At 57.3% G+C, this 14966-nt stretch overlaps 1 protein-coding gene across 3 annotated transcripts in view; it reads right to left on the bottom strand.

Moving 5' to 3' along the window:
• Positions 1–921: 921 nt before the first annotated feature.
• AGO2 (argonaute RISC catalytic component 2) overlaps positions 922–14966 on the bottom strand; it is a gene marked incomplete at both ends in the record, with an annotated part of 94612 nt that continues 80567 nt past the window's right edge. For 2 of the 3 annotated variants that reach the window (XM_080694703.1, XM_080694705.1), the window contains 6 exons: positions 922–1030; positions 1205–1404; positions 3380–3481; positions 8200–8334; positions 10783–10977; positions 12775–12865. In XM_080694703.1, coding sequence (XP_080550829.1) covers positions 922–1030; positions 1205–1404; positions 3380–3481; positions 8200–8334; positions 10783–10977; positions 12775–12865 — 832 coding nt within the window. The remainder of the gene's footprint in view (positions 1031–1204; positions 1405–3379; positions 3482–8199; positions 8335–10782; positions 10978–12774; positions 12866–14966) is intronic. The other variant, XM_080694704.1, reaches the window with a different exon arrangement.

Here is a 14966-nt window from a genome sequence, read left to right as displayed (position 1 = left end):
CCAGGCTCCAAACCACTTCTGATATGCGCAACAGGTCACAAGAAGCACCCGGTGGTCAACGAAAGGAACAGCATCTACCTATCACATTAATACTGCAAACCAGATATATATATTTTTCTCTTACATTAAAGACATAACAGTGAAAAAGGATTGTACTGTATTTATCACCACAGACCCGTATTCTTTAGAAACTTTGGAAAATAAACATCACAGTCCTATAGGACAAATCTTACGATTAGACTGTCGGTATACTTTCTTCTCTTTTTAAATAAATTTTTATTAAAATGGCACTTGTCTGCCAGTCTCTCGGGACCCGTCACTGCTGTGAACACTCGCGGCCACCACTCCTCAGCTCAGGCTGCGAGCGGGCGGCGGCCGAGCGAGACACCAGCGGCGGGCGGCGGGCGGGCACCTCGCGGGCCCCCGGCCACGGAGCGCGGCGTCACCAGATCAGCGTGAGTGACATGAGGACGTTCAAGGCTTTAAAACCACAGTCGTGTTGTGTTGCTTTCTCTCAGAACATTCACCGCTAGCTTGAGCCCATCAATTTCATAAAGAATCGTGTGTTAAAAACAAGTAAATCGAATGACCAAATAAATTAAAAATGTTTTAAAGCCCTGAGTTCATTGACTGGTTTTAGGAGATGTTTAGGAAACACGGGACTCTTATTTTGATAAGCAGCTTAGAGATTTTGGCAAACCACATTTCCTACGACAGTGGGGTCTCATACAGGTCTGCAGTTCAAATCCGAGTGTGGAATCTGGGACGGAAGGCATCCTGGAAAATGGAGAATCTGGCGAAACCAATGGCGTCTCTCGTCCGATGCCGGGTCATGGGGGAAGGGCTGGGCGTCTGTTGGTCTGAGTGCAGCTGGTCTCATGTGAATCCAACATGGTACACATCGCTAAACACGAGAACACGTCAAGCAAAGTACATGGTGCGCAGCGTGTCCTGATGGACCTGGACCGCCTTGGCCAGCGCCTGGTGGTCTCGTCCATTGCTCTGCCCAGAGGTATGGCTTCCTTCAGCACTGCGGGAAGAGGGAGGGTGGAGAGTGAGGGACGAGTGGGGACGCACCGGCAGCTGGCAGCGGGGCGGCTCCGCGGGTATTCGGGCTGCCCCTGCGGCTGACTCCATGCCTGTGCTGGGAGAGCAGCGCCATGCCCACCAGGCACAGCCCCCGTACCTCCGGCCGGGCACCCACCTGTCGTGTTCTTTATCCACCAGGTGGTACCTGGCTCGGAAGGCCACCAGGTGTGCGTAGTATGCGGGCGCCGGTATGGACACGGAGCGCGTGCAGCGCACGTAGGTGTGACACAGCTGGTACGTTAGGATCTGCAGCTCGTCAGAGGAGAAGCGATTGTCGTCCCAAAGGACGTGGTAGTGCGAAGGCCTGCTTGTTCCCTGAAAGTGGGTCAGAGGGTCAGACTCGCTGAGAAGTCTGGGAACACCATGGAAGAATGCTTCGTGACACAGAGACTTATACCACGTTACTATTGTTTGGTGGTACTGGAGACTGGAACCAGGGGCATGCTTCTTCTGAGCTGTGCCCCCGCTCCCCCTTTTTCTGCGGTATTGGGGGTTGAACCTAAGGGAATTCTATATATCTGAACTACACTCTGCCCTATTTTTTACTTATTTCGAAACAGGGTCTAAGTTGTAGAGGGCCTAAGTAGCTGAGGTTGGCCACAAACCCGCGATCCTCCAGTCTCAGACTCCAAGCACTGAGATAATACGCGAGCACCACATACCCAGCCATTATTTTTGAAATAAGGCCTCACAGTGACTGAGGCTGGCTGCGAACCCGCTATCTTCCTGTCTCAGCCTCCCAAGTACTGGGATTATAAGCATATGCCACCATGCCTGGCCGAAAATATCATTTTATTTGTTTTTGTGGTCCTGGGGATGAAACCCAGGAGCATTCTACCTTCAAGCTACATCCCCAGACCAATTTTTTATTCTTTATTTTGAAACCAAGTCTCACTAAGTTGCAGAGGGCCTTACTAAGTAGCCGAGGATGTCCACAAACACCTATCCTCCTGTCTCAGCCTCCCAAGTACTGGGATTACACCGCCCAGCTTGAAAATAGCATTTAATTAATTATTTATTTATTTACTTACTTATATATTTATTGCAGGTGCAGGGATGGAACCCAGGGGCATTTGACCTCCGAGCCACATCCCCTGCCCTATTTTTAGTCTTTTGAAACAGGGTCTCACTAAGTTGCTGAGGGCCTAGGTAGCTGAGGCTGTCCGCAAACCGCCATCCTCCAGTTTCAGCCTCCCGAATGCTGGGATGACAAGCGTGGCCACCACGCCCGGCTGAAAACAGCATTTACAGACGAGTCTGAGCACTACTTCCACAGGTTTGTCACCTGGAGCCTTTTGAGATGGAAAGAGCTGTTCAGTCCACCCTGTGTCCACCGTAGTGATTCTGCAGACCCCCCTCCTGGCTCCGCCCGCCTCCCTTCACAGCCCTGGCAGCTGGTGGCGCGGAGCGCTGCTGCACCTCCCTGCTGGCCGTGCGACCTGTGGCCGCCACAGGGGCCGAGGGCGGTCAGTGCTGGGCAGGGCGGCAGCAGCGCTCACCCCGGGCCACTTAGCCGACAGCCGGCCAGCCAACCAGACGCTCCTCTGCTGGAATGTTCTGGGCAGAGAGAGAGCCGCAGAGGCCCCAGAGGCGAGGACCCCAGGAGGGAGGCTCACGGAGCAGCTGCCAGCCCCAGCCAGGAGGAGGCCCGGGCAGGTGAGACTAGCAGGAAGAGGCTCCCAACCTCCGCCTCTGCCACTAGCGCCTTTCCTTCCCTTCTAAAAACACCCCCAGAACATGGAGACCAACCGAGCTTGGTGTCCCCAAGGGCTGCAGTCAGAACGTGGGCCACAAGGGCGTAGATCTGCCCCAGGTGGACATGGCGGTTTGGTGGCCATCCCCAAAGCCCTGGGCACAGGGAGCCCGAGTGTGGCCCCGCACTCGCCCATGGGCGCGTACAGGGGTGAATGAGGCCGAGCAGCCGTAGCCACCCTCTGCGCACCCCGACCACAGCGCTGCCCAGTGGCCGGGACCACTCAGGCCTCTGCCTCGCCCACCTGCCCCTCCTCCCCACCTGGGCTCGTCCTAGGCAACGCTGCTCCTTCGGCCTGGCCTTACCTCGTCCACAGTGGGCTCTCCCAGCAAGACCCCACTGCTCCCACCGTCCACCCACGCCCCGGCAGCGCCTGTGTCCGCAGTGTCTAACAGTCTGTGGCCCCCTTGGTCCCGGCCGAGTGGGAGCTGGGTATGGCTGGCACCGGCCAGAGCTTGAGAGTTTGCTGGATGTGTGGGTGTCGCTGCAGACGTGTTCGACTGTCCAGAGGGACCCTCACCCCGCCCGCGTCCCTACCTGGATTCCAGCGTGACTACACAGGTAAAAGTCGAACTCAGTCGGGTGGGTGATCTTCGTGTCCACGGTCGTGCCTGCTGGGATGTTCCCGCTCTTCCCAACCTGTGGCCAAGGGGACAGGGTGAGCAGCTGCAGGGGTGCCCACGCCACCTGCCCAGCCAGCGTGCCCGTGGCAAAGCTCTCGGGAGCTCAGTGCCCTCTGCTGCATGGGGAGTGCGAGAATCTAACAGGAGCCGGGAGTGGTGCACACTGCAACCCCAGCACACGGGAGGCGGGGCAGGAGGATCGCAGGTTCTAGGCCAGCCTCAGCAACTTAGTAAGACCCTGTCTCAAAATAGAAATAAAATAGGGCTGGGGTTTGGTTCAAGAGTGAAATACCCCTGGCTTCGAGCCCCAGTCCCAACCCCAAGTCTAGTAAGTACTAACAACAGGAGCGGCTCTATTTGGGCGGCTCCTGTCCCCTCTGTCCCCATCTCAGAAAGACGTACAAGTTATGTGCAGTCTTTGCTGAAGAATTTGCTTTAATAATTTAAGAATTCTTTATTATTGCTATTTTAATGTGAGGTCAAGATGGAAATGGTCAGAAACACACCATCTAAGGAACGCTGGGCGGTGGACCTTCCGTAGGCTGCCGCGGGACAGGTGTTCAGGGCGGGGCCCAGCAGAGACCTGCCAGGGCTTCCCTCGGCGCGGCGCGGCCTCGTCTCCCACCACCCAAGCGAGAGCAGAGCGGCTTCAGAGAGCATCCAGATGCCAGGCGAGGTGGCGCACACTTGCAATCCCAGTGCTTGGGAGGCTGAGACAGGAGCGGCCAGCCCAGCTACTTAGTGAGCTTTGTTTCAAAATGAAGAATGAAAAAATAGGGCTGGGGGTGTAGCTTGGAGGTAGAAGACCCCTGATTTCAACCCTAGTACTTAAAACAAAACAAAACAAAAAAAGAGTGTCCAGAAGCAGGGGTATGGGGGTAGTTAGGCACAGTTGCTCAACAACTTAAGTACGATTTTTTACACGTGTGGTGGGGCCACTCAAGTGTGGTGGTACATTAATGGCAATACTTGGGAGGCTGAGACAAGAGGAAAAACACTGGCGTGTGCATATACACTTGTGTATGTGTGTGTGTGTGCATACGTGTGCATGTGTGTTTGTGTGGCGCGGGGGTTGAACCCAGGGGCATTTTACCTCTAATAAAATAAAACCCAGCCCTGTTTTATTTTTTATTTGGAAGCAAGGTCTTGCTAAGCTGCGGAGGGCCTTGCTAAATTGCTGAGGCTGGCCTCAAACCGGGATCCTCCTGTCTGAGCCTTCCATATATATACTGGGATTGCAGGTGTGCACTACCCTGCCGCGCTTTGTGGGATTTCAGCTGCAAAATGTTTCAGACATACAGACAAAAAGGTGAATCCTAGTATACCCCCTTGTTCATATCTTGCCAATTTAAATTTACTTCTCACCGATTTTTTTTTTTTAAACAAGAGTTTTTTCTGTTTTGTTTTGTTTGTGGTACTGGTGATGGAACCCAGGGGCATGTGCTTCTGAGCTATGTACTCAGCTCCCCTTTTAAATAATTTCATTTTGAAACAGAGTCTAAGTTGCTGAGGCTGGCCTCAGACCCGTGATCCTACTGCCTGTCTCAGCTATTCAAATACTGGGACCAGAGGCATGCACCACGGCGCCCAGCTAACCTTCCGTTTTTTGAGAAGTAAAATATTTGGGCACACCTGTAACCCCAGCTACTCAAGCTGAGGTAGGGGGATTGCAGGTTTGACGCCAGCCTGGGAAATGTATCAAGACCATGCCCCTGGTTTCAATCCCCCCCCCACACCCACACCCACACACCACACACACACACACACACACCACACACACGAATGATATACTTGCATCACATGTACATATTCTGCTACTTGCTTTTGCCTAATATTGTAATTCTAAGAAATATCTATTTGAGCCGGGCGTGGTGGCACACGCTTGAAATCCCCGCGCTTGGGAGGCGGAGACAGGAGGATCGCGCAGGTTCGATTCCAGCCGCGCTGGCTTACGAGACTTGTTTCAAAATATAAAATAGGTCTGGGAATGTAGCCCAGAGGTAGAAGGGCTTCCAGGAACCCCAGTACCACCAAAAAAAAAAAAAAAAGAGAGAAATATCTATTTGATACAGTATGTTAACTTTCCTTTGCTGTACAGAATGCTAAGTACAGGAACAGCACAATCTTTTCTTGGTGGAAAGTTAGGTATTTTTTTACTTTTTTCTATTATAAATGATACTGCAATAAATGATTCTACTATATCCATCTCCTCCTACTCTGCGATGTGGATTCCTCCAGGATAGGTACCACAGCTGCCAAGTCCCATTCCAAGTTGGCTGTCGGCCTGTACTCCCAGCCACTGCGCACGCTGCTTCCTCCTTGCTGCAGGGGCGCTCTGCACCAGCACAGGGCCAAGCACTGGTGTCGGTTCACACGGCTCAGGCTCCAGAGGTCCTGGCCCGGGGTGCGGAGGAGGCGCAGTGATAGCTGTCAGCCCAGCCGCCGTACGTGCAGGGCTGGACTCGACCCAGCTCTGCCTGCAGGAGTCTCTGGACCACACTTACAAGATGTGCGACGCCGCGCCCCGCTTCCTGTCTCTGCCACACCCTTAGATTCCATATCGCTGAAGGTGTGGGGCAGCTTGCCTGTGAAGCTCTCGGGGCCTGCTCCCTCCTGGGATGTGGGGCTTTGAGGACGATCAGTGGGTGATCCTCTCGAGCTGATCGCAGACGTCTACATGATGCCACACACATCAGTCTGTATTCTCTTTCTCACAAGTTCCCACATTTGCTGGCCTAGCGTTGCTAATGACGCCCCGGTCCACGTGTGTCCCGAGCGCTCGGCCCCTCCTGCTCCCAGCATTGGGGCCCTGTCCTCTGCTGCTCCTCGTGGAGGCCTGCTACGTCTGTCTTCTGAGAAAACAGGTGGAAGGGTCTGACTTCAATCTCCACTCATTTCCTCCCTTCCTTCCTCTTCTGTGGTGCTGGGGATTGAACTCAGGGGCCTTCTCTCTGAGCTACATCCCTAGCCCTATTTTATTATTTTGAAACAGGGTCTCACGAGGTTGATGGGAGTCGTCTAGCTCCTGGTTGAGGCCATCCTCGAACCTGCGACGCTCCTGTCTCAGCCTCCCAAGTACTGGGATCACAAGTGTGCGCCACCACACCTGGCGCGCTTCCTCGTTTTCTAATTGAGTACTTCCGCTCTGGTAGGGAAGCTGGCCAGGCAAGCTCCCTTGCGCTCAGCCGCCTCCTGGCAGCAGAGGCTGGGGAGGCGGCCCCGGCCTCGGGAGCTCCTGAGCCTGCCGTCTGGACTTGCTGCCCTCCGTCCGTCCTGTCTGGGCTTGCTGCCCTCCTCGGCGTCGTTTTACAGCAAACGTGCCTCAGTCTGTAGCCTGCATTGTGTCAGCTGCACCGCACGAGGTCTGATAGGGAGTTTTCTGGTTTTGTTCATTTCTATTCTCATTACGTGCTTAATGTATGAGCTACTTAGCAGTGAGCTGAAAGTTCCAAGAGTTCTTAAATTGCGTTCCTACTGCTGATTTAGAATTTAGTTGTGTAATGATCAAATCATATGGTTTACACAGAGCGAGGTTTGGAAATCTCCGGAGACTTCCTCTGTCCCGGCGGAGGCAGCTTCCTAACCTGTCCTGGCCTCAGCTGCTTACAGGCGGGGTCCCTCCAACCACTGCATGCCCCCCACTCTTCTAATCCTCGGCTCTCACTCTTTTCTTCCTGCTACTGGGGATGGAACCCAAGGACATTCTACCCCTTAGCTAATCCCTATTACACTTTTTTTTTTTTTTAAATTTTTATTCTTCGCGGTACTGGGGATGGAACCCAGGGCCATTCTACCTCCAAGCTACACCCCCAGCCCTATTTTTTATTCTTTATTTTGAAACCGGGTCTCACTGAGTTGCAGAGGGCCTCACTAACTAGCTGAGACTGTCCACGAACCGCGATCTTCCTGTCTCGGCCTCCCGAATGCTGGGATACAAGCGTGCGCCACCATGCCTGGCCCTACCCCAGCCCTATTTTATTTATCATTTTGAAATAGGGCCTAAGTTGCTGAAGGTGGCCGTGAACCTGCAATCCTCCTATTTCCGTCTCCCATGTACTGGGCGTGTATGCTGTCACACTTAGCTTTGATTTTAACGGGGCCTCAGTAAATGGCCCTGGGCTGGCCTAGAACCTACAATCCTCTGGTCTCAGCCTCCTAGGCACTAAATCATAGGTGTGTGCCGCTGCGCCAAGCTACCGAGTGGATCCTAACCTGCACTGTCTTGCCCTACTGTGACCGGCTGGCTGTCCGTGGCTCCCAGGCTGGGGCCTCACCCCCCTGCCTACCTCTTTCTTAGGCAGCTGCTGTAGGTCACGATGTCCTGGTAGGGTCCGGAGGCGACTTGCCGCCCCAGGAGCCCATCTGCCCGTGGAGATGCTCAGCTGTCAGTACGCCTTCCACGGTCCCACACACCTCCCAGAAGGCCCAGCCACCGCGTCCTCGCGACTATCCCGGGCACTGCCAGGGCCTCTAACTGGCTCTTCCTTGGAGTCTCTCTTGGTATTTATCACATAATCGAGATCTCGCGCCTAGACCTGTCCCATCCACGAGATTTACGAGATTCTCTCAAAGCAATGAGAGCCCCACGCGATGTCTGAGGCTGGTCCCCGACACCCTTGGAGGAGTCTCCCCAGAACCCGGCCCGCAGTCCTGGTGCTCGCGAGCGTGTCTCGAGGCACCGGGCCGAGGGGAGGCAGCCCTTGGCCCCGCCACCTGCGCGCGCCGCCAGCTCACCCGCTCGTTCTTGTCAGTGCAGAAGAGCCGCGTGTGGTGCCTCTTCTGCACCACGATGAAGGTGATCCCGGGCTGGTAGTCCTTCTCCAGCTTGATGCAGGCCTCCCGGATGGCCAGCAGCTCGTGGTGGAGGACCTGGGGGCGGGAGGGAGATGGACTCAGGCTGCTTGTAAGGCCTCTTGAGACCCAACCGCGAGTGTCTGAACAAACGTGTGCAGGTAAGCCATCTGGCCTACCAGCGCGCCCCTGCACATGGGGCTGCCATCTTGTCTTGTTTTCAGGGCTGGTGGGTGGACCCAGGGGCATTCTAGCTCTGAGCTGTACCCCCAAACCTGTTTTTTTATTTTTAAGTAGGGTCTCATAAGTTGCTGAGGCTGGCCTCAAGCCTGCACTCCTCCTGTCTCGGCCTCTGAAGCACTGGGATTACAAGTGTGCGCTACCACATCTTTGTGCGATCACCTGAGCTTGCATTTTCATTTTTATCACGGAGTTGAGAGACCCAGGGTCCACAGTTGGATGGTTTAAATTAGAAAATGCACAGCACAGCATCTAGAATGTTCTCGATGCTTAGTAAACGGCACCCACGTTCTGCAGGGAGCTGAGTCACTGGGAGACTTGCAGGCGTTACCTAGCCACTCACTGAGCTTGTTCTTTTTCTTTCTTTCCTTTTTTCGTGCGGTGGGAGTTAAACCCAAGGGCATTCTACCATTGAACTACGCCTCCTGCCCTTTTAAAATTTGGAAATAAGGTCTTGCTAAGTTGCTGAGATCTAAGTTGCCAGGGCTGGCTTTGAACCTGCGATCCTCTGATCACAGTCTCCCACATTACGAGCGTGCACCACCACGCCCAGCCTCCTTTGTTTTTTCTAATGAGCAGGAGGGGGGGGGGGCTGAGTTCAAGTTGAGCTTTGCCACCAACAGCCACATGGGTCTCTGGGAAACCACACTCTACCCCCGTCCATCAACTTGTGACTGTCCTGCCTTGAGGGTGGCACGGCAGATTGAGGGGGCTGTGGGAGAAACTTTGTGCATAAAAATCTGGGGTACTTGAGCCTTTAGTTGCTGTGTTGGGACAAGGTCTCGCTGGCTCCAGGCTGGCTCAATGACCCTCCTGCCCTAGCCTCCGGAGCAGCCCAGGCTGCACGGCCAGCCTGGCTGCACTAACACTTCCCAGTGGCCCCGACCAATCTTACAATGCGTCGACACCACATCTTGAGTTTGGGATGCAAAAAGCTTAATTGTGAGGAGTCTGGAAGACACCGAGTGTTCCCCGGGTGCTAAGAGGCACAAAAGGCAGACAGCCGGGCGTGGTGGCGCAGGCTTGTCATCCCCGCACTTGGGAGGCTGAGACAGGAGGATGGTACAGGTTTGAAGCCAGCCTCAGCTACTTAGTGAGGCTCTCAGCAACTTAGTGAGACCTTGCTTCCAAATAAATTATAAAATTGGTCTGGGAGCATAGCCTGGAGGTAGAAAAGCCCCTGGGTTCCACCCCCAGTACCACACACACTCACACACAAAAAAAGACAGACAGAGCCCTCCTCTCTACCAGTGCAGGGAGGACTGTGCCCCGGGGGGCAGGGCTGGGGCCTCGGGGAAGGGAGGATTCTCTCAGCTGGGGAGTCCACACGGGACTCTGGGTCATGAGGGCACACTGCACAAGCTCCTGGCCCAGGCCCTGCAGAAGCTCAGAACCGCCGGCCCTGGCCAGGAAAGGCCACTGGGTCAAGGAGCAGGTTCTGTTCTCCTCCCAGGGGACCGCGGCCTCAGGAGAACAAGACGCTTCTCCTGCCGTGGAGCAGGAAGGCCAGTGCGCGAGCCACCATGTGGGATCAGCTGGTGATCAAGGTGGCGGGTTCCTAAGCCCCTGGGGCCTACTAAATTGTACCAGGGCAGCTAGCGAAGACTTCCCAGGGGGTCTCCTTCAGCAGCACGTGTGGCCCCACTCCTCACTCCTGCTCAGCTGCTACCACCTCCCATCAAAGCATCTGCAGGAGTGGAGGGCGGGCAGCAGAGATGGCGCCAGCCACAACCCTCCTGCCGGGGGCCCTCGCCCCTGCCTGGGCGGCTCTCCTCCTGGGCTTTTGGACCCATACACAGCTGCCCTCACCATGCTGGGGCTGTGGACGCCGTCTTCAAAGAGCGCCATCCTCTCCCAATGCAGTTCTCAAGCCGCCCCTGTGGGCACCCCTCACACTGCAGACAGAGGCCTGCTAGATGCGACAGACTCCCGTCCTGCAAAGACCTCGCACCCGGATGGCTCTCCACAGCCCCCGAGGCCAGGCCCACACTTCCAGGGGCACTGGGCAGCATGCGGTATGGCTGAGCCCACCTCTGGTGGCGATCCTGGCTCCCGTGTCTTCTGCACCCAATCACACACCCAAATCTCCTCCTCCTTTGTCCTGCCCAGCCAGGGCCGGGGTCCTGACCACCCCATGCCCTGCAGTGGCCCCCTGCCCTGCCTCCCGCACCATGACCAGGTCAACCTTGGGCAGAGAGCACTCCACCCTCGCACCAGGGTGCCGGGAGGTGCCCGCGGCACAAGCAGGACACACGGGGCCGGCGGGCACGAGGACGGCGAGCCCACCTGCTGGAACTGGCCCTCGGAGACGCCGTCGCGGTAGAAGATGATGCGCGTGGGCTTGAAGCGCGTGGACTTGTAGAACTGGATGAGGAGCTCCCGCACCATGGCGGCCAGGTCCTGGATGATCTCCTGCCGGTGCTGCTGCACGCGCACGGTGGCACAGTAGCGGTTTGGGTGTGCGTCCATGCTGCCCACGACCTGCGGGACACGCTATGAGCCCTCTGCCAGGCTTCCTGGGGCCTCCCTGTGCCCGCACGGGCCGGAGAGCGGCCCGCAGGTGGGCAGAGGCGTCTAAAGAACAAGAGCCCGCCCGAGGCAGCCCTGCACAGGGCCACCGGCCGTGCTCGGCCTGTGCTCAATGGGGCTGAGCTGATCTGTGCAAGGAAACAGCACAGGGAGTGTCCCCGAGTCCCTAGGCCAACCTCCTGTCCCACCCTCTGACGTGTCAACACACAGCACCCCGGGAGGGGAGGAAAGGCCCAGAGGCACCGAGCCAGCACAGAGGCGCCACCCAGAAAGTGGTGCTGGGTGGAGGAGCACGTGGTGTGCAGGGTCCTGTGATCGGGGGCTGAGGGACTTAAAGACAGGCAACCAGCTGCTCCGAGGGCCTGTACGCGGCCGAGCGGGGAGGCTGGGCCCAGGAGGCCACACGGAGCAGCCTTCCGCAGCTGCTTTCCCAGCTCCTTGCCTCTGTCCTGCCTGGAGCTACGGTTTTTCTCTCAAACCAAGTGAAAATAAATAGGCCCTGAAATGTTTTGAGTTGGAATAACAGAAATTTGTTCCTATTGATTCAGAATTGAAGGGATCAGGACCAAACACAGATCTCTCTTTTCTTGAAAATGTAAAAACAAATTCTAAGACTCCAAAACTCAGGGATAGGATTCAACACTACATGTTTTCCAGAAAAAACAACTCTAACAGAGACCAGGTGAGGCAGCAAGAGCCCTGTGTGGGGTCCAGCTGGCCCCCGGGGCCCCCGCGGAGCCCCCGAGCTGAGGTGACCTGCCTGCTGCTCTGCGCCAATGAGAAGCTCCAGGCGCTGAGAAACCTCAGCCCAGTGAGAAATGCCATCCACACAGGGAGTGTGGGCCAGGACCACGGCCGGGCAAGAAACACCTGCATTCCACGATGCTGATTTCATACAAGCCACGGGCCCTGGACAAAACCTAAGCTCGCCACGCGTGCTTGTACACACGTGCACAACAAACACCATGGCCTTTGTCCACTCAGGGCAGCGCGTCTGCCTCCCTCCAGACTCGGCAAGGCCGACCTTAGCACCCACAGCGTGCCAGGGCTCGACGACGTTCTTTCACAAAAGGAAAGCTCAGGAAGGTGAAGACTAACTGCCCAGAGGCCGGCAGAAGGCAGCTAGAGGCTCTGGGCTTCAGGGAGTCTGAGGCTGTGCCTGTGGGGATGTCGGAGGCCACAGGGCCCTGGGGTCCTGGTTCCTGCCCAGCACTCTAGCACTCCACAAGCGATGGGTGGGCTGGCGCATCCTTCATCGGCTCAAGCCAGCCGGCCTCAGGACTCTGCTGGGTCAAGACCTCTCTGAAGGGACACCCTTTGTCCTGTCCATTCCAATGCTCAGAGCCTTGCTACCCGGAGTGCATGGTTCCCTCAGTCCTTTCAAATAAGAGGCGGCTGTACCGGTGATGCCATATTTTCAGAGGATAATCCTGCAGCTGCTAAGCTGAGGCCCAACCCTGGTGCAGGAGGGCAGGTGGTGCTCCACACCCCCAAGCACGCTGGGAGCCATGGCAGACAGCCCAGGTGGTAGCCGGGGACAGTGCTCACTCATGTAGGCCCCACTCAGTGTCCCCTCCAGCCACCTTTTTTGCCATTAGACCTCGATCTCACACAATGAGCAGGTGAGCAAACCCCATTCCTTCCAGGAAGAAACCCCAGCACATCACTGCTAAAAGACCAGGGCACCGTGGGTGGCCCAGGTCCCCAGGAGCTGGTCAACACCGGCCCCAGGGAGGCGCTGACACTCACGGCGGCGATCGAAGGCTTCTTCCCGTCCCCGGCGGGTGGGTGAGTGACGTCGGCTCCCAGGAAGATAACGGGCTGCTGGAACACAGGAGGCCTGCAGGGGGAATGGGCTTTAGTGGCTGCGGCCGGGACCTGGCCCGCACCGCAATGACAGTGGTGACCACCGTTCCTTCCTGGGTGGTAAGGGAAGGGTGGCCATGTTTTGGACAAAATCTTTACCCCTAAAGATACATACAAGACATCTCAAAGATAACGTGAGGGCTGCCATGCATTCCAATAATGGGGTAGTGAGGGGAGGATGGCGGAGTGTGCCCGAGAGGAGCGTGGCCAGACAGTGATGGCTGCTGGGCCACGGGTCAGACGCAGGAGGGGCCATCTTTATATAGTCGCCCTTTGTATGTACTTGAAAATTAAAAACAAAATCAAAAACATCTCATGGCTTGGCTGGGATGTAGCTCAGTGGCAGCATGTAGTGAGGCATGAGCAAGCCCTGAATTCCATCCCCAGCAGTGTGCGCACACGCATGCACACGCACACACACGCACGCGCGCACTCTGGGTGGCAGCAGCACCCCTGGGTCCCCATCACCACGCACTCCAGAGGAGAGCTCCGAAGCGCCGACGGCACCCGCTACAGCGAGGGGCCGTCTAGTCTCCCGCAGTGCCGCCGTGGCTCCGAGCTCGCGCCTGCCCAGCGCACAGTGGCACCAGGGCCGTCCCATGCGGCTGTCCTTCCAGCCACCCGAGGCTGGCCAGCGCGGTCATCAGAAGGGGCTCTGTTCTGCCCCTTCCTGTGGTTTGGTGACTTGAAACATCTGCTCTCCCTGAAGGCTGGGCTGGACTGTCATGGAGATAACTAAGGGGCAGGCAAGGGCATTTCTGCCACCAAGTGTTGGGGGACTGGCCCCAGGGCTGGCTCCGACACGCAGCCTCGGGAGCCTCCGGGCAGCGCACATTCTCCCCACCTGCCTGCCTCAGCAGGCCGCAGGGCCCTGCCCAGGATGCTATGCTTCCCCCTCACCGGGGCACCTGCTAGCCCAGGGGCAGTGCTGGGGCGGGGGACACTCCACCCCCACTTCCGTGCCTGTGTTCCACTCCAGAGGCGCTCCACGCCACGGAAGGCACAGGTGAGAAGACTTTACGTATGACGGGACAAGGCTGGCCGGCTGCTGGCACTTCTGTGTCCCAGGCCTGTGGCCAGAACCTGCTGGGAACGAGTGACAGGTGCCAGCACCGCTCCCCGGGCTTCCACAGGCGGCCTGCTCACACGGCAGCTACAGGGGCACAGCACATCCTCAGCCCTCACCGTGGTCCTCCTCCATGCAGAACAAGAAGTCGGGGATGTGGGCAGGCAGCCCTCTTACTTGGTCCCCCCAGGGCAGGAGGATCTGCCTAGTACTCTGTGTGAGGCCTGAGTCATGGGCGCAGGACCCTGGCTGGCAGCCCTGTCCCTCCGTTCACGGTGGCGCTGCACTCATGCGAGGTGTCCCGGAGCTCACTGCTGCCCCCCCCCCACCACACAGCAGAGCCAGGTGTGCCGGGGCGCAGGAGGTAGCCTGAGCAGGACTCCCAGCAGATGCCAGTGTGCCAGGTGCGGCTGCCCTCACCGTGGCTGCACCCACCGGGAGCAGGAGGGAAGCAATGTCATGAGCGTTCTGCTTAAATGGGGGGGGGGCGGCGAGTTTTCCCCAACCCCCACCAAGGTTCCAGCCCACTGGAGGCTCAGCTCCTCCACCCTGCACCCTTTGGGTGCCTGGTATCTTGGCAGCGGCTTGCTATGGCAATGTGCGGGTGCCAGGATGCTCCTGCACCGTTGCTGTCACCACCACCATGTGTGAGGAGGAGACTGGCCCGGCGGAGAGCACACAACCTGGGCTGAGAGCTGGGGGCGCCCTGGTGAGCCGGGGAGGAGCAGTGGGGGCTGCGTGGCATTCCCTGACCGTGCCGTTGCTGCCATCAGGACCCCACACGTACGGCCGGTGGCGGCTCCCTTCCTCACCTGTGGCTGCCCTTCAACAAGCAGAACCATGGCGCCTGGGCCTCCCTCCCCACCCAGGCCTCCCACCCGGGCATCACGCTACCACAGTGACGAGGCTCCTAGGCTCCTCTGCCAGTCTCCAGGGACTCCCACCCAGCCAGAACCACAGCAGGTGTCAGGCCTCCCGCAGGACACGCCTCCTCTGCACCCAGGGACCG

Source organism: Muscardinus avellanarius, assembly GCF_963383645.1.
Source record: "Muscardinus avellanarius genome assembly, chromosome: 4".
NCBI classification, from domain to species: Eukaryota; Metazoa; Chordata; class Mammalia; order Rodentia; family Gliridae; genus Muscardinus; species Muscardinus avellanarius.
Note: the sequence above shows the minus strand (reverse complement) of the source record. Positions and strands in the feature narration are given on the sequence as shown.